Source organism: Dermacentor albipictus, chromosome 7 (genome assembly GCF_038994185.2).
Source record: "Dermacentor albipictus isolate Rhodes 1998 colony chromosome 7, USDA_Dalb.pri_finalv2, whole genome shotgun sequence".
In the NCBI taxonomy this organism is placed as follows: Eukaryota; Metazoa; Arthropoda; class Arachnida; order Ixodida; family Ixodidae; genus Dermacentor; species Dermacentor albipictus.
This window is the reverse complement of record NC_091827.1, coordinates 108,587,262-108,613,571: the sequence shown is the minus strand read 5'-3', so window position 1 is coordinate 108,613,571 and position 26,310 is coordinate 108,587,262. Positions and strand designations below refer to the sequence as shown.

General features: G+C 43.5%; 1 protein-coding gene across 1 annotated transcript in view; it reads left to right on the top strand.

Moving 5' to 3' along the window:
* LOC135903464 (cytochrome P450 2U1-like) overlaps positions 1-26,310 on the top strand; it is a 102,470-nt gene that overhangs the window by 59,832 nt on the left and 16,328 nt on the right. Inside the window, exons 6-7 of the mRNA XM_070522571.1 lie at positions 2,585-2,700; positions 6,224-6,482. Of these exons, the coding sequence (XP_070378672.1) occupies positions 2,585-2,700; positions 6,224-6,482 (375 nt within the window). The remainder of the gene's footprint in view (positions 1-2,584; positions 2,701-6,223; positions 6,483-26,310) is intronic.

The window sequence follows — 26,310 nt, the reverse complement described above, 5'->3', positions numbered from 1 at the left end:
TTTATTAGGGACGCCGGAGATATACCAGGATGTTTCATTCACCGGACATTCAGCAGTGCTGACCAGAAAAACATCAGCTCAAAACTTGGCATGCTTCGTGCTAGCGATGCAGAAATGGGTGGTGGCAATGTCAAGGGACCCACGAAATGGCCACTCAGAGTGAAATCCATGGCAACAAGTCCAAAGAAGGCGCGTAAAAAGACCTTGGGGACAGGGCAGGTATTTCTCACGTTTCACTGCGAGTTCAGATTGTGGCTCACTGGTATATTGGTAAATATAGTCTATAGTGAACAGACGAGAAATATGTCGGCTGGAATTTTTGCAGCCTTATTTGATAGTCGACGCGAATGCTAGGAATGATCGAATAGGAACTTAAGAAGCTTCGTGAATTGCCGTGTGGTCCGCATAAGTGGTTGAAGATATTTACAATGTGACATAGCAAAATATATGAATGATTATCAGTTACTACACTGTTATGCCTAAGTGTATCACCAGTATAATTTATGCTCAGTTTGGAGGTGGCATTTTCATGAACGAGACAGCGACAAGACGCTGTAGCATGATACTGCTTAGTGCTTTTTTTGCTTTTCATGGATAAACCCTGCCAGGCCTCTCTTTGGATGCTTGACAAGTCTCGAATCGCTGTTTTTTTTTACATTTTGGCGTAAACATATCCACTATGACGTAACATCAATGCTCTAAAATTCTCTAATTTATCCTAAATGCCCTGATACTTACGGTAAGCATCTACATTCAATATAAATATTGAACAATGCGGTACAGTAATGCTTTAATGCTTGTGTTTTACAGTATGATGGGGAAAAGAAACGTGCCAAGTATTTGGTTTTACAGTAGAATGGTATTTTGGAAGTATTGATGCCATCAGAGTTGGGGAAGCTTCAAAGTCTTGATTTCGAATCCACAAGATGCTTGCTATATAAATTTCATAATAGCTTTTAATCCGTATTTGGTTACCTGATGTCGGAACAATTCCACTTTGTCGAATGATAGCCCTTTGGACAGTAGCAATTTGCCAAACATTTACCTTGTACCCGAAACTAGAAAGGAGAAAAAAATCACCAAGTAGTAAAGAAAGCACATGTTGAATTTCGCTTTGAACACAACCATCCAAGCGCAGCGGCAAATTGCCCCAGCAGTTTCACGCACCCTTGTACGTAATCGATTATCGTGACTGTCTTAGTTCGAACGCATAAAACAACGCAATGCTGGAAATCTTGTGCGTATGTACAAGCTAAATTTCCTTGCTGCAGTAACACCGTATTTGCACGACTCTTCCGGACCACCTATTATAACGCGCAGGTGTGTTACCACTCAAATATAAAAAAATTACTTGGTGCCAATTTTACTGCGCAAATCAAATAACGAAACCTGAGTTACGCGTACCTTATTGAAATGATATTATGGAGGATACAAAGCCACACAGACGCGCGCAAAGCTGAACCTTACTGGCTAGCCACTATCGTAGGGCGACGACATCACCTTTCACTGTCTATCGAGCACAGAAAGTCATCTACAGTTTCAGTTATTGCATTATAATGCCACACATCTTGAAGACTCGCGCAACCACCGTCTGCGGGAGGGCATTGCACGTAACACGTACCCAACTTGAGATGTCTCCGAGCGTCACTGTCTTCAGACAGCCCTGACGCGGCGGTGTGGCTAGCAAACTTGCATTGAGCTTCCTTTCTTCAGTAAGAATCGGTGTCGTTTTTTAGTCTGAGTTGAATTGGTTACGATTGTGACACGCATGAAAACTCGAACGCACCATTTATACAAACTAGTTGCGCGTTACAAACGTGCAAACACAGTAATATTATTTACAAGCATAAATAGTGTATAGGATAGTGCACAGGATGTGCAGCTTCTGGTTTTGTTGTAATATTGTTAATATAACTCTCCTGCAAACGTCCTGTGAAACGTAATAATCTGCAAGTAGTATGGAAAAGAGCACGGCACTGTCCACCACATAAATGATCTTCCTTTCCCCATGATTCTTCCTTTCAGGTACAAATTTATTATTGTTCCCATACATATAAAAAAAATGTAGTCCTAACAAACTCACCCGCATCCTTCTTCCCCCCCAAAACAACAACAGCAGCAGCAGCAACAACAATAAAAATGTTAATGAGGAACATCAATCATCCCCTAAACAAACATGCTGTCTTCCAGGTAAATACGAAATAAAGCAAAACGTTTACCTGCAATGTTATAGCTTGTGACATTTTGAGCGAGGGTAAGGTGACCTACTGAATCGGAAGTGATTACAAAACATGTGCCGTGTTAAGTACCACGTGTGTGTACGTACCATGCGTATGTCTATGTGTACGTGTACCAATATGTGCCATGTTGTATAATATATTCTCGCTTAAACCTAGAGATACCGTTTTAGTGCGATATTGGGGAAAATTGCTTTTTCTTTGTAAAGTAACGTTCTCACGAATGCGCATGTTGTTCGGTAACGAGAGGGTTAGTATTCAATATCGGAATAGCAGACACCTGTCATAGAAACAGTAATGAATTTGAGCCTAGCTAAACAGTTCTTTTTACGTGGTCCCCTGTTAAGGAAGCAAGTTGAAGAATCCCAGGCGGCGAAGTTTGGAGACGAATGCAAAGACTTTATTCATGGATATATCAAGAAGATAGAAGAAAGCAGAGGGGAATCAAATCCCTTATTTACTGGTAAGTGTTACGAATCATAGAATTCATTCACATCGTTAAAATCTAACTCCTAATAGAATCGGCTGCACTCGGCAGCAAAGCTGCAGATTAAGATGCATGAGTACAAGTTGCTTTAGCAACGGGTGGTTGTCCACGACAAATGATTTTCTGCACGTGATACGTCTAGTGGCCTCACACCTAGTTTCTGTTTGCCACGCATGAAATGCCGGATACAAAACCCCTCATTGCTATGGGTGAAAGAGTAGGGCATCGCGATGACTATCGCAGTGATAAATAAGCACAGCGGAGCACGATCGCACTTAAACGACACCATATGCCGGGGCCGCCTAGAAGCAGTGGGTGGTCATGACGTTGTGTGCACTAAGATTTCAATTACCATTTATGTAGCTTAATTGATGTGCATGCAGAGCACGATGTAAACATATGATGAGCAAGTCAAGATATATGGGATCGGCATATAATACTGTGCCTTTTTCAAACCGGAATTTACTTCGACCAGAACATATCACAGAAAGCATATCTTTAGGACTGCATAACGATGTTAGAGTTGGGCCATCAACGCTCCCACGTACTGATTCGTCTGGAACTCAACAAGTTTAGAGGGTTGCATTTTGCTTTAAATTTAACGCCCCAGCAGTCCCTGTGGGGCCCTCGGAAGACACTATAGCAGCCGATACAACAAACGGAATAACAGCTAGAATTACCTGGCGTCTAAACAAACAGATACTAATAAAATATCTCACGGAGACGGATGTGACAGAATTATTACAGTAACTTATTAGTCATCTGTACCTAAGGTAGTCTTATCAAAGTTATTTAATCAGCTAGTTCTCGTTCCTATCAATACAGTTCGTAGCTCTTTCTATTTTAGCCACTGCAACGTAAAAAAAAGCTTTTATTAGACGTAATAATTGTTATTGGCCGCGCAATAAAAACATTAGAACTGAAACTGATACACAATGATGAGATAAAAAAACTGTCTCTTGATATGTGTGTAGCGATAAAAACTAGTAGCTTGTTTTCCAGCCTATTAACGTTGTGGTAGGGAAATAGCTCTAGAAAATTCGATTTAAAATTTATAAAAAATCACATCCCGCCTTTTTTTTTCTCACTAATGCGAAACAGCCCAGGCATTGCAGCGCTCTTCAGGCCAGGGCTGCAATAGCGTGCAATGGCTGCTCAGCTGCGCGTTTTTCTCAATTATTCCAATTGTTTAAGACAACTAAAAGCATGGTAAGATTAAACGAAACCGTTGCATTGTCCTAGCTCGTTGCGGTTCAGTGTGGGGAATGCCACCACCGGTTTAGAATCTATGGTGGCGACTGCCCCCCCCCCCCCACCCCATTTTAGAGTCCGTGAGCACAGCATCCGCTGAAAGGAAGAGCACCTACGCTATATCAAGAAGAAACAGAAGGGGCCGAGCGAGCCGTTGGGTGGAAATGGTAACTGAGCTGACCAAACATACCAAGCTCAACCAAATCTACCGGCGTGAATTTGCTCGCTTCTTGCAACATTTTCCTGACATTGCAAGTGGCATGAGAGAGTGGCACAGTGCTTTCGCATACTTAGGCAGCTGTAGTGCAGTTTCTGCGTGAACTTCTTTTACAGCGTAAGCTGTTATGGGCTTAGACCGAGAAATGACATTGTAGGCGGCCTCCACTTGTGTTCATATCAGCTATCGTCTGTTGTAAGAAAAAAAAAACCACGCTTAAGTTTCAGAGGGAATCAAAACCGTCTAATCGGCGCCCGAGTCGAGTATGTTACCGCTCAGCCAGACGAGCGCATGCAAAAATATTTGAAAGGAGGCTCTTTAGAGGCATTCTGCTGCGCTAGGTGCCAGCTGTGGTGCTACGTAGTTGCGTGCACAAGTTGGACTTTCACACTATAGCACCAGATGTTACGCCATGTCGACTACGCGCACCGACGGCGCGACCAATTTTCCACTGCTACTTTCATTGCCTATGTAGCTGCAGAGGTAATACGCTGACTCCAGAGGAAATTCTTTGCTTAAAAAGTGGCAAAAAGTGAAAAGTGAAGTGAAAATTCAAGATTTGACGCAGGAACATTGACTTTACACTTAGCACGTAAGTATGGAAGAATGCTTTGAGTGTATTTCGTATATTTTTGAGAAAAATGCGAAGGTCTCCTTTTAAAACTATTATGTAAAATTTACGAAGCGTGAAAGGGTGAAAGGGTTCGTTTGTAGGCGCATGAACTAGATGGTTCCACCGCAGCGAGGAGGCTTTGGATCACGTTGATTGCGAATCTCTCCGGAATCGCAATTTATCTTCAGTGCACGCGCGCCCGTCCAGTATTGCAACATGGCGACGCCCTTGCATATGCCGATTTCAACGCATGATTGCTGTGACGAGCGTTTCCTCGTAACACTCATAACCATGAGCGCTATAAGCGGCTTGGTTGTATTAACTCTTTGTCGACGGCACTGAGCAAACGGCCATGGTCATATTAACGCTACGCTGCCATGACTCTTCGATGCAAGTAGTGGCGCCTACTCACAAAGCGAACTGCTGCTGAGTTAGCGAAACGTATAGCTTCTCGTGCGGCTGCAGCCAGGGGACGCCGGGGCTCAACAGAGTGCCGTGCAAAGAGAAGCTACACCTCGCCTTCGACAGGCCAACAGTGCGGTTCCTGCTTGAGAAAATGACACCAAAAGACTTCTTCGCGAATGTTATCACATACGTGCTGCCGAAAATGAAACCCCGAAGCTTCGCCGCGAAGAACCAGAACTACGCGAAAATGTGTCCGATATACAGGTATGTGCGCGCAAAACAACAGTTACGTCCACGATCACTACTTGCTGTAGGCATCCTCAAACAGCTTAAGACGAGCTAAAAGGAGACAGATCCTTTAGTTCACGCAGTGACTGGACTACGTATTTGGCGCAGGCCTGGAATTTTTGTTTATGCATACGTCTGATGTACGCTGCCCGCCTCATCGCGTCGCCGCCGTCACTGCTACTTTAGCTATGTTCACAAGTTTAGTTTGGCGAAGAAAAAAGAAAGAAAAGCGGAATTTACTGAAACTCAGGGTCACTAAAGTTCTACTCGCCCATGCTCACTCGGACTCAGATACATCCAAATTCGACGCATCCGGGATAACCCACATACACGGATGGATCTGAGTCTGAGTGAGTCGACTAATGAGTTTGACAACCTATGACAATGCGTAAGAATAACAGCAACCGTGGAAAATATAAGTCTTGAAACTTGGTGTGTCTGAAGTGGCATTGAGAGCCCTTTTCGACTGTAAACTGACCTATTCGTCACAGTGCTGAGTAGCTGTGACGTTAAAGCAGGAAAGATATTCTGAACAGCAAGCTAAAAGGACTATACTCTACTGCTGGCGCACCAGCATTCTTTTTTTTTCATACTTGTAGCGGGGGTTTGCGGCAGAGACACAATCAATCCTGTCCAAGAGCATGGACTGCATGCCCTCAATTGCTGTACATTTAATCAGTATTTTTCGAAGAATATGAATTCGTATTCGCCCGAATTTTGTGCAGAGCGCTACCTTGTTGGCAACGTAAACTCCTTCCTCATGGGTGGTACCTTCAGCACAACCAGTACGATGATGTGGCAGATGCTGAATTTTGCAAGACACCCTGACACGGTCCAAGCGCGGGTGCAACGTGAAATTGATGACGTGATTGGCCACGATCGCCAGCCAACCTGGGAGGACCGGAAGAAGATGCCGTACACGTTGGCCTGCGTCTGGGAAGCGGACCGATGGAAGACCGCTGGCCCGCTTGGCCTTCCGAGAGAGTAAGCATGCGTAGTTCATCAGTACGCCTCAATGTGACTTTTTTTGGCGTGAGGCAGCATCAATAAACAAAATTATAAAGTGGACCATACAGAATCTGTAAAAGGCTCTATGGCCGTTATGGGCTATGCTTCCCCTTCGGAAGAAACTCTTAAATAATTCGTACGAAGTTGCACGTTTGTCTCACTTTTTATCAGTATAAAAATACGATGTTGTTTCACGGCCATTATAGAACTTAAAGAGAAAGTAATAACTGGAAAATAAAACAAATAATAACGCTAGTTGTTATCTTAGCCCACGAGAAAATTTTACGTCATAACCGTCTGCTATGTATTTGAGCGTTAAGCAGATTTTCAAAGGTTGCGAGAAGCTGGTCATGTAGTTAATGGAGGCAAGGCGTAATATCGCGGTATCCCTGTAATACCACTGTACCCTGTAGAATTAGGACAATTTCTAACGTAATAATTGCCAAACATACCCAGAAGTAGGCTCACGGGTTCAGATTGGTTTGAAGATATGCACGCGACCACTCTGAACTGGATATTCTATGACTACTACAGAACCGGATTGCATTTGTGGGAGGACAGGATGTTATCGGCTTACTCTTAGAGTTCTCGAAGTACTTCCAGCGGGCTACATTTGAGAAACGTTTGCTGCAATCCACGTAGTGAAGGTGGTAAGCTGCGGTATCCCCTGACCCGATATACCAATGTGACGTAACGTAGGGATGTGTCCTGCCGAGTCTGAGCCCGATGTCGTTGTGCATGTTTATATTGCTGGTCATTTCGTCACTCATCGCATTCGCACTGATAATCAAGCGTCCTAACTGCGCATGGCTTGCTTTGGCGAGGAGTCACTAATTCCTGCCTGGTTTGAGCACGACGCCTTCGTGCATATCGCCATTGCGGTTCCCGTCGGCGGCCATTGTGTTCACGCTGCTCTTCGGGAGTCCTATGCTTAGCCTCTCCATAGCGCTATCACAAGACAAATGAAATCGGTTGCTCGGCGGATTCTTCTTTTATATATGGAAGTGTAGTGCCGTCACTTCCTGCTTCGTGTGCTGCATTTGCTGCTTCCCGGCAACTGCAGCTTTTGAAACCATGATTTTTATTTGGATACGATTGCGGCGAACGCTATGCGCGCATAGCTCGCACTGCCGCTCCTTGCAAGCGCGGAGGCAAGCGCCATCGGTGGTTCTGGAAGCGATCCAGTGACTCACATGGCGCACGCGTTCTGCTGTGATTGTTGAGTTTTGGCTACTGAGACAAAGAAATACAGGGATGCTGGTAATTTATTTATTTCATTACCTCCAACGCCCGAAGGCGTTACAGAAGGTAGTGGGAGGGAAATATATAATATTTTTGGGATTGTTGGTGGCTAGTATAAACAATAACAATTGTCGACAGCGGATTTAAATGTAAAAACACTTGGAATGGGGACGACGGAGGTGGGCAGGTGGTTTCGTGTCCTTGATCTCTTTGGCAAGAATGAATAGGAAAATAAGTTAGGATGGCAGAAAGGGATTTCAATGTTATGACGGTGATTAGTACGGCAAGACAAATATGATGGCTTATTAGGAAGGTAATTTTTCAGATGTGGATTATGAAAAATCTTGCAAAATAGGGATAAACGAAACACCTTTCTGCACTGACTAAGGTTAGGAAGCTTCAAAACGTGTTTCATCGACGATGCACCTGAAAAGCGGGAATAATTTGACAGAGTGAGACGCGCACCATGGTTTTGTACTCGTTCTAATTCGTTATTAGGAAATTCTTTACTGGGATCCCACAAAGCGTATGCATATTCAAGCTTAGACCTTACGATTGTTTTGTACAATGGTAATGTAAGAGAAGATGGTGCCCTTGAAAAGTTACTGCGTAAGAAGCCTAACGTGCGATTAGCATTGTCAACAATGTAGTGAACATAGGTTTGCCAAGAAAGGTTAGCAGTCAGGTGAACACCTAAATACTTATACGTGGTAACCTCCTCTAGTACAGCGCCATCATAGTGATAATAAGGAGGGTACAAGTAGAAGCTTTTCGGGAGATTCTCATTACTTTACATTTTTTTAACGTTCATATGCATTTGCCACGCGTTGCAGCAGTTAGTCATGGCTTCGAGGTCAGATTTATGTGCTGCAAGATCAGTGTGAGAGAATATTATGCGATAAATTAGGCAGTGATCAGCGTGCATCCTGATGGATAATGGAACTGCATTAGCTAGCTCTTTAGTGTAGACTAAAAATAAAAGAGGGCCGAGGACAGAACCCTGCAGTACACCGGAAGTAGCTGTACAGGAAGAGGAATCAAAATTGTTAGCTGTCACAAATTGCGTTCAATCCAGGCAAAAATGTTAGGATCGATGTTTAATTTGCTGAACTTTAAACGAAGTAGAGGGTGAGAGACAATGTCAAACGCTTTTCGAAAATCTAGAAATATGCAGTCGACAAAACACCCATTGTGAAGAGCAGCAAAAAGTTCATTTGTCCAGCAAATTAGTTGTGTCTCACACGAAAATGATACACGAAAGCCATGCTGTTTCGCCGTAATGAACGCATTAGACTCAAGGAACTGAACTAAACATGAGTAAACAATATGTTTTAATTGTTTGCAATTAATGCTAGTTAATGATATAGGTCTGTAATTATATTGTGAATTGACGTCACCAGACTTGAAAAGCGGTGCCACCTTGCCCACCTACCAATTGCCAGGTAACTGGGCAGGAGTGATGTACTGTGACAAAAAGCTCTGTACATATGAGGGTACATTTCCTATTTTATTTATTTATTGGTTACCTGCATCGCCCCGAAGGGCATTACAGCAGGGAGGTTACAAACTTGAATGAATGCATGAACAAATTATTTCAACGCGTGGAAAAAAACCATCATTTTCTGTGATGTATACAATGCTAGATGGCAAACTGTTCCAATCTCGAACAGTGCTAACAAAACAGGAATAACGGAAGACGTCACCCATACAAGAAAATTTCTTGACGTTCACACAGTGGTCATTTCGCTTATATATGTAATGCGGTGCCTGGATATATTGTTCACGGTTTATACCTGTTTTAGAATAATAAATATCGTGGAAAAATGTTGATCTGATATGCCTTCTACGATCCTTCAGCTCTTGCCATTGAAGCTTAAGTTTGCGTTCTGTCATGCTAATCTGCCGGCTATAGTTACCACGAACAAATCTAACTGCCCTATTCTGGATTTTTTCCGATTTATTTATAAGCTCAGATGTGTGTGGGTCCCAACAAACACATCCGTATTGAAGCATTGAACGTACATGACTGAAATACAACTGCGTTTCTAAGTTACTCGGTAAATGGCTGATGCTGCCTTATTTCCAATATAGTTAACCTGCTTGTTCCATCGTAAATCAGAAGTAAAAAACACACCTAGATATTTATATTCCTTGCTTATTTTTAGAGTTGAGTCATGAATTCTATACCTATATGGATGATTTAGCTCGTTTTCTTGGGAAGGGGACGTGCACAGTCTCATTTATATTTAATGACATATCCAAACGCACACACCAGTCTGCTATAGTGTTTAGGTGAACTTGCAGGATTTGTGAATCGGAAACGGCATCTACCACTCTATAAACAACACAATCATCGGCAAATATCCTGAATGAAGACTGTATACCAGCTGAAATATCTATAATATAAAGCAAAAACAATAGTGGCTCCAACACTGAGCCTTGGGAAACTACCGGCGTAACTGATGCATATCGCGAAGATATACCGTTCAGAACCGTAGCCTATTTCCGCAATAGCAAATATTCACATATCCAGACGATTATTTTACCATCCAAGTTATAAGCTTTTAATTTGGAGATTAGGAGACTGTGTGCGACTACATCCAACACTTTAGAGAAATCTAAGAAAACGCAGTCCACAAATTGTTGCTTATCAACTGCCGAGGCTAAATCGTGAATAAACTCTACCAACTGTGTATTGCGAGATAAACCATGCCTGAAACCATGCTGGCTGGGGCTTAGGAGATTATGTTTCGTTAAATGGGCCATAACACAACTGTATATTATATGCTCTATAATTTTGCAGGTTGTACTAGTTAGTGAAGCAGGCCTGTACTTCTGCATGGAGTTACGCACCCCACTCTTACACATGGACACGACTCGCGCGAATTTCCAATCATCAGGCATGCCAATTTCATTGAGGGACTTCTGAAACATCCGAGCGAAATAAAAGCATAACGCGTCCGCACAATTCCGTATGACAGCGGCAGGAATGTCATCAGGGCTGCATGCCTCAGCCTGGTTGACATCTTTTAATAATTTACGGATACCATCGACACGAAAGGTGACCTCTGGCATGCGGTAGATTGCAGCAGGTAATTCAAAACAGACAGTACGTGAGCTAGACGGCAAAAACACAGATGAAAAATAAGGGCTAAAAATTTCAGCTATAGACTCATTATCATGAAGAATTGTTTCCTCCTTTTTCAAAGCAGGTATTGATCTGTTGTCTTTGCCATTACGCTTCACATACCTCCAAAATTATTTGGTATCCCTGGCAAGTCTTTCTTCTACATTAAAGAAATAGAAGTCTTTAACAATGTCGCACTTTTGCCTAAATTCAGTTTTTGTTGCTTTCAGCAAGGCCAAATGCTCTGGCGAATTAGACGCCTTGTATCTTTGACAATTTCGTCGCTGCCGTCGAACAAGGGCACGTAACTCTGTGTTAAACCAGGGTTTGTCTCGAGCTCACCTATTTGATATAACTCGTGATGGGACAAGAGCTTCACGTAGTTCAAGCAATTTCAGTTTGAAAGTATTCTACAGTTCGATATCTAGATTATCTGCGGGTGTGTCAAACGTTGGAAAGAATGACTCGAAAGCAGCGCTAATCGCCTCGTAGTTGGCCCTGCTGTAGGCATAAATCTTTCGACTAGGTGTTTTTGCAACCTTCACATACAGAACTGATAAACCTGCTAGAACAACGTCGTGATCGCTCAAACCTGGCAATGCCCGTACATTGTATGTAATATCAGGTACGTTATAGAGCAAAAGGTCGAGTTCGTGACCTGTTCCGTCAGTGCGCGATGGGTCGTGCACATACTGATAGAAAGTGTCCTGATCTAAAATATCAAAGAAAGTTGAGTATACGATCTCTCGAGCAGTCCCCCTTGGTTACCTAGCTGACCAGTCAATATCCGGAAGGTGAAGGTCCCCTTGTAGAACAAGGCATTCATTGTTAATAGTTTCAAGAAAATTGGCTAAATTAGCTAGTGGTTCTAAAGAAGGACCAGGAGGAATGTAATATGACCCAAGAACAATTGCTTTCTCATTCGGCAGTCTTACTTTACAAAAAATCGATTCAGTTTCGTTATCCGGAAATTCCATTTGCACCCTCGCGATGCTATTATGTCTCGATGGCATCTCGATGGATGGTCTCGATGAAAACGCTCGTACATGTACGGAAATAATTCACCGCTTGCGATAGTCGGGTCAAGCCAAGATTCTGTTCCCAAAACAATGGTCTCTTGGATGGTACGAAGAAAAAAGTGAAAATCATCAACTTTATTTCTGGCACTGCGGCAGTTGACTAACAGAACGCTGACGGGGCACACCGCAGCATTATTATTGCTTTGTCATTGCTCCCGTGGAACGCCGTCTTTACTGTTGAATTGAAAGCGCCGGCTCCCCAAGTTAAGCGTATCAAACTTCAGAACTGGTTTCAAGCCTTCTTCGCTGTTTTGTTTGGCATACGCCCATAATTTCTTTCGCTTATCACGGACAGTACGGGAAAAGTCTTCAGGGATAGCGACGTTCGATCCGTTGAGCTTGAGTGCTTTTGCAAGCACTGCTTGGCGGTCCTTCAAAAAATTGAAGCGAACAATGATGGGCCGCTTTTTTCCTTCGAAGAATTTACCCAGCCTGTGTGCACGTTCAATAGCTAACGAAGGCAATTCAAGCTTCGCAGTGCACTGACTTATGACGAGTTCCTCGGACTGAGCTGCCATCTCGTTGCCATTAGAATCCGCCAACCATAAAAAAGCGAATTATTGCGCCTCTCACAATTTTCCCAGCCATCCAATTTTTAAACATGTCTGCGAAAGCATCATGATCTTGTCGCTGCTGATCTTCAACGTTAGCCAAGGTTATTTCAATTGTGTCGATCATTGCTTGCTTAGGTTCCAACAAGAGAAGCCAAGCTTTCACGTCAGTAACATCTGCGGTGAGCTGCGATAACTTGAAAAGTATTGCACTACGACCATTCAACAGTTCTTGGATTTATTCAGCAGTTGGTGGACCTGGGTTACACTCAATATGTTCGCCACAAAGCAGCAAAATAAGTAGAGAAAATGCCGGGCTACGAAAAAGTGAAAAATGCCGCTTGACATGCACACGATTCGACAACCCAGAACCGCGTTGCCGACAGGAAAAAGTAAGATAAAGCCTTTGGGGTGGAACCAGCAAAATGTAGCGCGACGCTTTGAAAGGGTAAAAAGAGCCAACCTGCGTGAGCCATAGAAAACTTTTAAGGGTCACCGACATCTCGCCGGTCCCATAGCCCATCGTCACAGTGCTGCTCCGGCGGTTTTGTAGCTGACACTTGACAGCATCAACGCCCACATGGCAATGTTGGTAACTTGGAAACGCAAAATGTTCAAATTCGTCACCGGCTGGAGTGCTGAAGTGCAGTGTTCTTCAAAAATTTTGAGTTGAGTTTGAGTTTGAGTTTTGAGTTTTTCATTAAATGCAACACATCAAAAGAATCCATAAGCACAGGAAATATAGGTTGGTAGCCCTTTCTACAATACGCAGATGACACTTGGGAAACAGCTGACACTTCTGAAAAAAACATTGGGAACGTATTGTTTAATATGGATCAACATTGAGAAAGAGGAATAGGGCACCGTCATTATTGTTTAATAAGATTGTACTGTATTTAGAACCGCAAGATATGTTCCATAACTTTTTAGGATTTTCTATAATTCATGATGCGAAAGCTTTATGAAAAAAAAAACCTGTGCTTCACATGCTGCATACTTAAATGCTAAAAATGCGAGAAGGTGCTTACTCCACAACTCTGAGTTCTTCGATCGCTTAGCTTTGCGAAATGAGCACTTTTTTTAATGAGAAGGCATCTTAAGGAAGTATTGGACCACGCCGAACGATTTCGGCAAGGAATAATACGCAATGACACAAATTTATTGTTAAGGTACTTCACTTTATTTTTCAACAAAGACGAATTACACTCAATGGTTTCTTCAGAAAAAAAAATAATCATGCAGTAATCAATGAAATGTGATTATTGCTCGTTATTCGCAATGAAATCAGCTTTAGAATATTCACGTATATCTTTCCGTTTCTTTGGAACTCGCTTGATGTTGCCCTCTAGCATAACTTTTATGAAAGAAATGGTCACTCAGGTGAGGCAGCATGTCGAGAGATGTAACAGCATCGTGGAATTTAGTGAGGACAAGGTAAAGTATGTTGGAACTTGTAGACGTCTTTCAGGTTGGGTCAGTTATTAGCTGTGCAAAGTTAAAGTCATAACATAGATTCGTAACATCCTCTTCTAAACCAGAAGTAACAGACGGTATTGGCTAGATGACATACCACACTATTTTAGGGAGATTGAAATCACCCAATAAAATATCGATGAGTGAGGATACCTAAGTACAATGCTATTCAATACGTCATAAAGCTCAGAACAAAAAGATGTAGGTGCGGTTGGTGAGCGGTATCGGGCAGAAAAAAACATGTCACGGTGACTGATTCGAATACATGTGCACACTAATTTGACAGTACTAATGATAGCAATGTGGAAGAAGTGGATGTTATACGACAGAGCGATTAGGACGCCACCTCCTGCTTTATCACTGCCGCCACATCTGTAGGAATTCACACTCAATTATTGCAGCCTTGAATATTTGCAGTTTTGCTGTAAAACACCTGTAAATGGGAAATTGTTTATATACTGGCGCAACGTAACTCCTAAATATACAAAATGGCCATCCGAGTAAGCAGAACTTCTCGTCATTCTTTTGCCCGCGAAAGTTATTTATAAACTTATAGGGCTTAACAAAAGAATTTCCGTTAGTTATATTACAGGCATCATCAACGAATATGATACCAATTTGTGATGGTGAAGAAATCCTAGAAAGTATTGTGAATTGAAAAGATGTACTACGCCATGAAGCGGAGAGTGGGGAGATTATTAGCCTATTTCATGGCTTCTCAGATTTCGGACGCCGAGGTGTAGCATGCTCGAATAATCGAATGCGAGCTCTCCCATATCTGAGGTACGCAGGGCATGTGCTGCCGTTCGAGTAGGAGTCCTTGCATGAAAATCCGTGGCTGTCCCAATCCAACCGGTATGCTTCGCCGTTTAAGTGCACATTTATGGGCGGAGTTACAGCCTCATGCAACCGACGGACTGGGGTGATAATAATTTCATCATGTCAAGAATAAATTCGCTCACTTGAGGAATGAAAAATAGACAAGACTCTGAGCTGCGTACAATGGTGTTTAAATGAAGACCAATCTTGGGCACTGCTTATGCAAATATTGTTTCAGTGATATGACTGGGGTTCCTACACCGTAAATTTTCTTATCGTGATATCAACACTAGGAATCCTGTAGGAGAATTCCCACCGTCGCCGTCGGTGTCTTCTGGAGGTTCCGTATTAATTCGCGGTGGGGTGTGATCATATCGAGCCGCACACGACGTGCGAGGTGCACTGTGTGAGGAGGAACCTAGAAAGACGGTGGTTTGATGGGTGCCGTCTCCCACTCGCCTTATTGCGGCTGCGAGGGCAGGTGGCTCCTCAATGCCAGTCTCAATGCGTGTGGTCCGGCTGAAGGCATGGGTTCCTTCGCCCATTAGCTTAGAACTAGCCTTGCTTAGTAACTCAGGGGCTCAATTGCAATCCATGCTCACTGACCTGGACAGACAAAGCAGAAGGGTGGGTCTAAAAATTAATCTGCAGAAAAATAAAGTAATCTTTAACACTATCGGAAGAGAACAGCAGTTTACAATAGGTAGCGAGGCACTCTAAGTGCTAAGTGCGTCTACTCATGATAGATAGTGGCCGCGGATCCGGATCATGGGAATGGAACAATCAGAAGAATAAGTGTGGGCTGGGGTGCATCTGGCAGGCATTCTCAGACCATGAACAGCAGGTTCACATTATCCCTCAAGAGAAAAGTGTATAATAGCTGTGTCTTAGCAGTACTCACGTACGGGGCAGAAACCTAGAGGCGTACGAAAAGCGTTGGACTTCAATTGAGCAAGACCCAACGAGCTATGGGAAGAAGAATGGTGGGTGTAACGTTAAGGGAGACAAGAAGAGAGCAGATTGGGTGTGGGGACAAACATGAGCTAATGACATCTTAGTGGAAATCAAGAAAAGGAAATGGGAATTGGAAGGGCATGTAATAAGGAGCGAAGATAACCGGTGGCCATTAACGCTTCCGGACTGGATTCCAAGAGAATGGAAGCGTAACAGGGGACGGCAGAAAGTTAGGCGGACAGAAAAGATTAAGAAGTTTGCAGGGACAACGTGGCCACAATTAGCACATGACCGGGGTAGTTGGAGAAGTATGGGAAAGGCCTTTGCCCTGCAGTGGGCGTAGCCAGTCTGATGCTGATGATTATGAATATTCGGTGGGTGCAAAAGCTGGCAGAGCCGACAGGTCACGTAATCGCTAGTTTCAGAGATGCATTGGAGTTAGAGGTAGCCCGAAGCGTTTGCTCACCTCTTCCTCCTCGTTGCCACGTCAGCGTCCGGACAGCGAATTTTCGCGGTGAGAGAGTGATGTCTGTACAAGTTTGCCTGCTCGCGCGCGACAACATTCTTGTTAATGTAACTATTAGGCGAATATGTTGTGCTATAAATATGGTTGAGAAAACTAGGAACATTACTTCTTGTAGTTGCGAAATACTTTGCTATCTGTGTCAATGCTTCGTTTTGGGGGTGACACTGCAAGATTTTTTGTTTGTGTGTGTGAGAAAACGATAAAAATGGAAGAATTGTGGTCATTTAAGTAGCATACCTTTCCTGTTTTTTGATGTTTTTGTCTTTTTTGTCATGCCACCGTCATATGACGCCGTCGATGAGCTGTTGTGATAACCTTGTTACCATATCACCTTCGACATGTTTGTATCAACATCTGTACTGTGGTCACATCATTGTTATCGCGCCAATGCCATCGTCATCATCACACTGCGTTTACCAGAACACCTCGACAATAATTTGTGCAGCCATCACCGAACACTTATGTCGGAAGTATGCTTCGGCTGTACGTCCCTTTCATGTTTGCAGTCGACATAAGTTATTCACAAAAAATTCGCCTGGATCTACTGAATGTCATACCATTCGATTGGCTATCTTCCAGGCGAAATCTTTGTTGGTGAGAAAACTTGAAATTGCCCACTGAGCGTTAAAGCCGGCGTCTGTAGCAGTGAAACGACACCTAAATTTTCATTGGCTGCGACGTCACGTCACGTGTGGGCCTAGACGTCGAACGGCGGGAATAAAAGGAACATCTGCTAGGGTTCAGGCACGCCAGGAGTTGCGTGAGGGTAGAGGATACAGCCATGACGCCATGTCACCAGAGCTTTCGGAAGTCTGTCTTATACGTGCATTCCATCGTCCGCATAAGCTTACGACTTGTCAATTGCTTACGACTGTTTCTGTATGTTTAAATTGCTTGTCTGTTGAGACACCGAAGAAATCCCAGGTGCTACAGTTGAAGAAATGTTTGAGAGCCTTCAGACTCGGCAAGTAAGCATATTAGCTGAGCTAACTGGTATTCGGCAGCGTCTTGCATGAAATAAACAAGCCGTCACCACTCTTTATACACGATAATATGCAATCAGTAAGGTACTGCTAGAAATTAGCAAAAAAAAACACCAAAATTCAAACACAAGCAAACGAAACTCGGGCTTACGATCAAGTGGTTTTGGAACAAAACGAGAAACTAACTGACCTCGAAGACCGCAGTCGCCGATAAAACTTAGTTGTTTTCGGTGTCAAAGAGCAAGACAAGAAGATGATCACAAAACGTTACAAAACGCAGTCATTGATCACACACAAAAAAACTGCAGCAATCATGCAAATCTCTCGCGCGTATTCATCGTCTTGGAAGACAGCGAGGAAAAAGAATAGTTATCGTATATTTCCAGGACGTTTTTCTCAACGTGCGTAAGCTTGAGGGTAGTGGTATATCTATCCGGAGTGATTAAAAAGGAACTCTGAGAAAACGAAAACTTCTTTGGGAAACTGCCAAACGGGATGTCGACAATGGAAAACGTGCTTTTCTTATCAATGACAAACTGAGATTTGGTGGCTGCGTTTACGCTTGGGATGACAGTATATCTCAACGAGTTGTCGCGAAGGCGCGAAATTAATACTTCTAGTAATGCATAACAGAACACGTGAGCCATGTCTCATACCTTGCGAGTGCTAAATTTTAATGCCAGAAGCATAATAAATAAAATATAACAGCTGGAATGCATCCTCCTCAGATATGACCCCCATATTGCAATTATCACGAAAACTTGGCAGCATGATGGTATTAGCAACGAAATACTAGTATCATCATGACATGACATTTTCCGTCGGGACCCTGGATCCAGGGGAGGAGGTATTGCGAATATCCTAAAAAGCACGTTTTCCGCATAAATACTTCCTCAGATCGAAAACCGTGCGAGTCTGTTTTTGAAAGTTAATTGTTGAGGACATGTAGTTGTGGTATGCGCGGTTTACAGGCCACCATCATCCCCTCCCGAGTGCTTGTCCTCACAACGTGACTACATGACTGTGCTGAAACACCGGAAAATTATCATGGTGGGCGATTTCAAACTACCCGCAGTTAATTGGCTGCACAGGCCCGAGATGCAGCTGGCCGATAGCCCTGTTCGCGACCTAGTGTTTGTATGTGACATGGAGCAAGTTGTGCTTGAAAGCACACGTCACAATGCTAATACTGGTTCAATTTCGGATGTTGTATTTCTTAGACATAATATGACTGAGCTCGACGTCCGAGTTGAGGAGGGCATATCTGACCCTAAGCTTGTGCTAGTCAGTAGTAGGCTTGATATTTGTGAACAGAAGCGCGTTAAACCCTGCAAAACTCTTAAAGACTTTATTATTGCCAATGATCAATCTATCCTTGATGAACTGTGGAAGCTGGTTGAGAACTTCCCAAAAATTGATGTTACTTCTCTGTGACATGCGTTTGTGACCTGCGTTAACTACTGTATTGATGTATTCATGCCGACTAAACGTATTAAAGCACAACGAAGAAACCCATGGATTGACGGAAAATTTTACATATAAAACGCAGGTTACAACGTGCCAAAGAGCACCGGAACAAAAACGCTGAAGTTATTCGCCACCTGCAAGTCCAGCTTTCAGACGCATTGTCTTTTGCCCAACAAAAATATTTGTCGCATACTTTGCCGAATTACATAAAAACTAGTCGCGATAAATTTTTGCGATATCTTGGCAGTAGAAACACACATTTGCAAGAAATAAGGCAACGCGAGATTGTGATCACCTATTTTCCGGAAATATCTAACATAATGAACGAATATTTCCAATCTGTTTTCACCAACGCTGAAAGAGTCATCGAGGCTTCGTCTTCTCTGTGCCAAGTGTCAGACTTCATATCTTTTGAAGGCGTGTTTTCCTTATTGCTTAATGTTAAAGAAAAATCTTCTGGGGGGCAGGATGGCATGCCAAATTCTTTTCTTCGCCGTTACCCGGAGCTTGTTGCACACATCTAAAAGGGAAGCTGAAGAGTTTGACGAATTCAATAAGACGCTTATATACGGATGCGGGAACTCTATAAGCCATGCAGGTAAGTTTTCTTTTTGCTTGGGGGGGGGTTATTTTTTGCATTGGAGCGACGTAATCGTCGGTTGAAATTGCGCTGTCGCTCCGCCCCCCGTCAAATACCACGCGTTGCTGCTGAAAATGACGATGCGAGCGGAGACCGGAAACTGCGAAAAAGTGACGTCCACACTGGTGTTTCCTTCCTTCGCAGTCCCCGCGACCGTGCCTGAACGGGCTGGTTTCTGCGTGCGTTCCATCATGAGCTGCTTCGCTCGACCCTGCATCTCTTTGTTTGTGTCCATGTAGAGTGGTAGTTAACGTGCGTACCATCAAATGAAGTTTTGGGCCGACAATGCCGGCGTTCTGTGCAGCCTACGGTTGCAGGAAAACCAGCGGCCGTGACGATGTTGTCTTCCGTTACTTCCCGCAAAAAAAGAAGCTTTGAGCTAAGTGGGAGGCTGCTGTGAAGAAAAAAAAATTCAAGGGCTCAAGAACAACAGTGATGTGCTCTAACCACTTCCGTGACGATGACTACTACCCTAGTTTATCAATAATGCTTGATTTGGGTTCTCCTTCGTTTTAGCACGCTGAACAGAAGGTGTATTTTTATCTCCCACCCTTGACGCCGGTTTCGTCGCCAAGCGCCGCGAATTTTCTATTCGCACGTGTGTTGTGAAACAGCCGGCATGCAGTTACCATAACGCAGTGCAAGTGTAAAGTTTGCATGTGTTGGAAAGCCGGCTCACGCCAGGACGCTGCGCTCCCCCATCTCTCGTGCGCATAAGAAACCGACCAGCTCACGTAGCCGACGGAATTCGCCAGTTACGAGTAGCGTGGGCATGGCGCGCTGATGAAGGTTCTACACTACATGAGCTACAAGAACCAGTAAACTTTTCCCGCGTGTAAACCGCTTGTGTAGATTGCCGACAGCTTTGGGGCAGCGCACAGATGCCGAAGATCGCATCACCGCTTACGTTTTACGAGGAGGCATGCAGGAACATAACACTACAGTTGTTTGCCCGGAAACGAACTCACTGGATCGCTGAGTGCAGCTTAGAAAAAAGCATACTCTCCAAAGAACATTTCCAACACGAGGAGATGCTAACACTTCGCCTTCGTTCTCGTCGAAAGCACTGCTTGCACCAGCATTATTTTGCATCTTGGATTCGCCGGTTCTTCCAAATCGGCTCATCCATGTGGGGAGTAAAGTATAAACCGTATGATTTCTTTACTAAATATAAACCCCATGCAAGCGATCTTGCACGTGACAGCGTCAAGCGAGCCGATGGACATGGCTGTCGCGTTCACTCGTCGCCTACAAAGCGAACTGCACGCGAGCGACGGTTTTGAGCGACGACTTCCCTGTATGAGGGCACCAATATACGCGCCGAAACTAGCATGACGCGTGCTTTATTAATTTTAGTTGATGTATTTTACTGTAACAAGGAACACAAACTATTTCAGAAGGTCTTGCACTAGGTTCTTATTCTTGCACATATAAAATTCAATAGTTTGCTCATTCCGTGAGACAATCAGTCGTATTTGAGTGATGTACATCCAGTTCCGGTTTCGCGCAATTGGGTTCATTTTTGCTCATAGCACTTCCAGACGACGAGTTCTAGATTTCAAGAAACGAGCGATCGAGCGCCAACAACGAGCTATCTGTTCAATCGATGGCCCGTTTCGTCTCTCGAAGCCGTCGCCCATCGCACGCAAAATCGCCTTCATGGGGCTTGGACTTAACGCCAAACTCCTCAGAGAAACGCAAGCTCTCGAAATTTTCCATTACCGTCTGAGCAAAACAGCACCAAACTACCTTGCACCGTGCTTCATGTGTAGCGGCAGCAGTGGGTCCTGACGAACACCATTGTTGACATCACGAGGTGCCCGACCAATCTCAGGCAGAAGCGAAGCGCGTCAGCTGTCCCGAGTCTGCTCCTGGACTTTTTGTCGAAACAAAATCTGTTTGCGCTTTCTCTCGCTCAATTTCGATGCGATATTCGAATGCGGAGGGTCGAAAACCATGACGTACAGCTCTTCACTCAGTTTTTTGTGAAAACCTTCCAGCTTCCTTTAACAGCTGTCTTTTCTTTATCTATGAGCACAGCAACATTACCTGATGACTGGCGTGTGGCTCGTGTCATTGTAGTCTACAAGAAGGGTGATCGCCTAAGCACTGAAAACTATCGTCCCATTTTGTTGACATCCACGTGCTGTAAAACAGTAGAACACATAATCGCTCAATACATAACTAATTTTCTTCACAGTAACAACTTGCTCTGTCCATATCAGCATGGCTTTCGGAAGAAACACCCACCGTGGTTGCTCAGTGGCTATGGTGTTAGGCTGCTGCGTATGAGGTCGCGGGATCGAATCCCGGCCTCGGCGGCCGCATTTCGATGGGGGCGAAATGCGAAAACACCCGTGTACTTAGATTTAGGTGCACGTTAATGAACCCCAGGTGGTCGAAATTTCCGGAGTCCCCCACTACGGCGTGCCTCATAATCAGAAAGTGGTTTTGGCACGTAAAACCCCATAATTTAATTTTTTTTAATTTTTTCGGAAGAAACTCTTGACATGTACGCAACCTTTAAAAACTGCTTACAAAATTTGATTGATTCTTCCGGAGAAGTTGATGTTATCTTCCTTGATTTCAGTAAAGTGTTTGATCGCGTCCCTCATAGGAAATTTATTGGGAAACTTACTAAGCTCGGCCTTCCTACATTTTTCATAAACTGGATAAGAGCCTACCTTTCAAACCATAGTTAGTTCGTAGACTTGAAGGTCTATGATTCTACTGCATAACCAGTTCCATCCGGAATACCTCAAGGAAGTGTACTCGGCCCGATTCTTTTCCTAATCTATGGTAATGATATAACTAGCACCATTCATCCCCACATTAAAATCAGATTGTTCGCAGATGATTGTCTTGTCTTTAAAGAGATTACTTGCCGTGACGATCAAGTTAAGCACTAGCTTAGCCAGACCTAATGAATGGTGCATCACCTGGTCTATGATCCTAAATATTGTCAAAACTGTCTTACTTCGGGCCACGAACAAAAAGCAACCTAGGGCATTTACATATTGCATCAATAGCACATAAATAAAGAAAGTCTCCGAATATAGATACCTAGGCATAACGATTACAAAGATTATATCGTGGTCGAAACACGTTGCGAATGTTTGTGCATCCGCCTCTGGAAAGCTTGGATTTCTGCGTCGTAAACTGGAAACAGCACCTTCAAATTTAACACTTCTAGCATAGAGAACTTATATATTGCCAAAACTAGAATAAGCCTGAATAGTAGGGAACCACTATTACACAAAGGATAAGCATAAGCTTGAAATGGTTCAGAGGCGAACAGTACAGTTCATTTTCAACAAGTTTAGGTCCACTGATTCGTCGTCACACTAAAGACCGAAAACCATATCCCTACCTTAGAAACACGAAGAACTGTGGCACCACTAAAATTCTTTTTCACGATGTATTACAAGTCGCTTGAATTTAATGGACGAACATACATTAAACCTTACCTGTCACGCACATCTCGACATCGTCATGTTCGCAACTTGCTCCCTTTCTGCGCACGCACTAACCTGTTTAAAAAGTCATTCCTTCCTCGTAATGTTGTTCAGTGGAATGATCTACCCTCAGAATTTTGCTCTGCTAATAATTTTGGGCTGGCACTACTCATGTATTTTGCACAGTAATATGAAATGTTGTTTGTGTCCTTCTTTCTTTTAATGTTATTTTTATTATCGCCTATGCAAGTGCATTTTGTTCTGGGTGAAGGCCAGCAGAGACCACAACTTGTTATTTTGATATGTTATTACCTATCTGAGTGCATTTTTCTGATGGTGTGAATGTCATCCTTTACAATACAAAAGGCCAACTTGTTCTTTCTTTCTTTCTTTTTCTCTCTACCCCTTTTTGTTCCATATGAGTAGCAGAAGAGCACATATTATTCTTGTCCTAAATGAGTGTTTCCAGAGATACGGCCACCTCTTTGGTCTGTATAGACTGCAGTATGTACAAATAAATAAATAAAAGCTGTCCCCGGCGTTCTATCTTTGCCTTGGTAATCACTATCAAGAAAGTAATGCATAAAAAGAGGAGAAAATTCACCAGAACAAAATCATAGCCATTCGAATATTGTGAAGGTGGTTGGTCAGCGAAGGTATAGATATGTTGCGCCTAATTTAGGGCGATTTGTCAACCACCATTCCCATGATGTGCGCTGATCACGCACATGGCTCTTCAAAGTGATACATGACCCAAAGCGAAGTGTCAATGCAGAGTAAAAAAACTTTTCTTCATTTATTACTTTGAAACGACTGCTGTGACTGCATTGTGGTCGCTATGATACACACTGATGCTTACGATTTTTGCTTGGGAAATGTTTGTTGTAGAAATGTTTGTAGTTGTAGAATAGTTTTTGTAGATTCATGACCTGCGTACGGTAGCTGGCTGACTGAGATCGTTAAGCTAACTGAGGCCAAACTCTTCCACGAAGAGTGTGAACCAGTGTTTTGTTTCCGGTTCTGAGATGTCTACGTTAACGACTCCCACAACGACCACCGGGGAGGGATTGACGGCAACGTACGTTGAGCAATGCAGACGTGCGTGCAACTCGTAGTTATTCATACGGTTTGGTGCCTTTTTTTACTTCTGCGTTTCATATTCCTATAAGCCATTCCCGTACATAGGAAAAGACGCGAGCAACGAGACCAAGACAAGGATCGAAAAATCACTCGTGTGGTTGTTCCGACATATCACCTTCGCTGTGTATATATTAGATAAATACATTTTTCCTTCGTTTTGCATAGTCTTACTCCCGTCACATATTTAGTCGAAGTGCGCGGTACCAACTCGATGCAACTTGATAGAGGAGGAACGTTTCCACTGTTCTCGCCGTAACAGTGGAAATGTCAACGGCTGTCGTTGACCAGCCAAGAGACCCATGCACGTTTTGGCGGACTGATGATGTCATCATTGAAGAGTGGTTGGCAATCCATGAGCGTGCAAGTAAGAACACCTGATGGGATGATACGGTCTTGCTAGCCAACGTCCTATTTTATCTTCAAGGGAAAGCAAGGGTGTGGTTCCAAAATCACGTTCCAAATGCAAGTAGTTCCGGCAGGCTGTTTGCGATTCCGAGCGTATTGTTAGCGATTGTCCAATCTGATAGCTCTCCGGTGCCACTAGAGCAACGGCCACTTCTTCAGCTGCGACTACCATGCAGTCTTGTGTAGCGAAATGCTGGTTCTCTGACCTAGGACCTAGTCGACCGTCGTTCATACTGCATTCTCGGTTCCCCTTTGTCTCGTGTATATGGCGGCGTCCACATACACCATTGTCTTCTGGGCAGCTTAAGCTTTCTGGAGGCATTCGACCCCTGCCTCCCTGCCACTTTAATGGAGGTTGAGGTCGATGTTCCTTGCGATTCGTGCTATTTTTACCATGATGCGGAACCATTAGCTCAAGAAGCTGCAGTTGTGCGCAGATCAGAATGCGCACAGAAGACTTAAGAGATATTAGTTATAAAATGAGTGAAATCCCTTTTTCGAGCTCAGTCCTTGAACGTTCGGGACAAAGGATGACGTTAGTGCTGTTCTGTTCAGTGTTATGACATCGTGCAAAATAATATTTCCTTCAATTGAACACACGCTAAGCCAATTTGTTGCGCGTTAATTTAACGAGAAGTATGTGAAATTGGTTATAGTGTGCACATTTCCATAAATTCGCAGAACTAGATTAAGGGCAGTATATGATTAGGTTTGTAAAGAATAGGTGTTTTGGAATCTGCAACAATTTTATGTTTAGTTAAATATGAATCACCTTAAACCGTGTGGGTGAAGCCGCACACTGACCAGAACAAAGCGGAAAGTCTCCCCGCTTTGCCCTGGTCACTGGGGTGCTTCACCCACCCGGTGTGATAATTAGTCGTCAGATCGCCCAACTTTCCTCGTTAGTAATACGTTACAATTTGGAATTTCAAATTGCCCCACAGATAGATTGGCTGCTTCCGCAGCCAATCTCCCTCCTCACCTATCTTCTGCTGCTCTGTTCCACTTCCTCTTCGTAGGGTAGGTAACCGGACGTTTTTTTATGATAACCTTAGCCTTCTTACTTTTTCCATACTTCTGTTCTACCCCAAGTCAGTTCGTGTCTCAGACTCCCACGAACAAGTTTGAAAATCTGTCGGGTAAGACATTAGATTATGGGGTTATACGGACGAAAACTACAATATCATTAGGAGGCACACCATAGTGGGGCAGTTGAAAATAATTTTAGCGCTTCGGCTTCTTTAACGTGCCACTATATCTATGTAGGGAACCTTCTTGCATTTTTGTCTCCATCGAAATTTCGCTGCTGTGGATGGAATTGAAGGCGCCACCTCGCGTTCAACAGTGCCACATTGTATCCCTTAAGGTACCGCGGTGGATTTGAGCATTTGAGTTCAGTTTAAACAAAACAGTACTCCATCAGCCCATCACTTTACATACTTCCATTCGTACCAATAGGTAACTCTCATCACACTTAAAGCTGCTGATATTACGAGCAGTGGTAGCTGAGTGGCTATGACGTTGCGCGGTGGAGCCGGAGGTCGCGGAATGAGTAAACTCCGCTATCTACGCATTGAATGCATTGTACAGAACCCCCAAGTAGTGCGTGTTAATCTAGACGATGATAAATATAGTGTTTTGTGGTGCAAGGGATTAATCCGGATTCCCGCGCTATGACGTCCCTCGTCATCAGGTTGTGGTATTGGGATGTAGAACTACTGAACTTGTTTATATTTACCAATCTATTCATAGCAAATATATTGGAAGCAGCGGCTCTGTATGCATTCTTTCCAGCCGCATTTTAAACCAATGTATACTCCCGTTATAATTACTATTTTATGCTATTATTATTAGTATTATTATTATTACTACTACTACAATTAGAACTTGATCTAACGAAACGTGAGCTTATGAAGCTCCTGATCTAACGAAGCAATTATCAT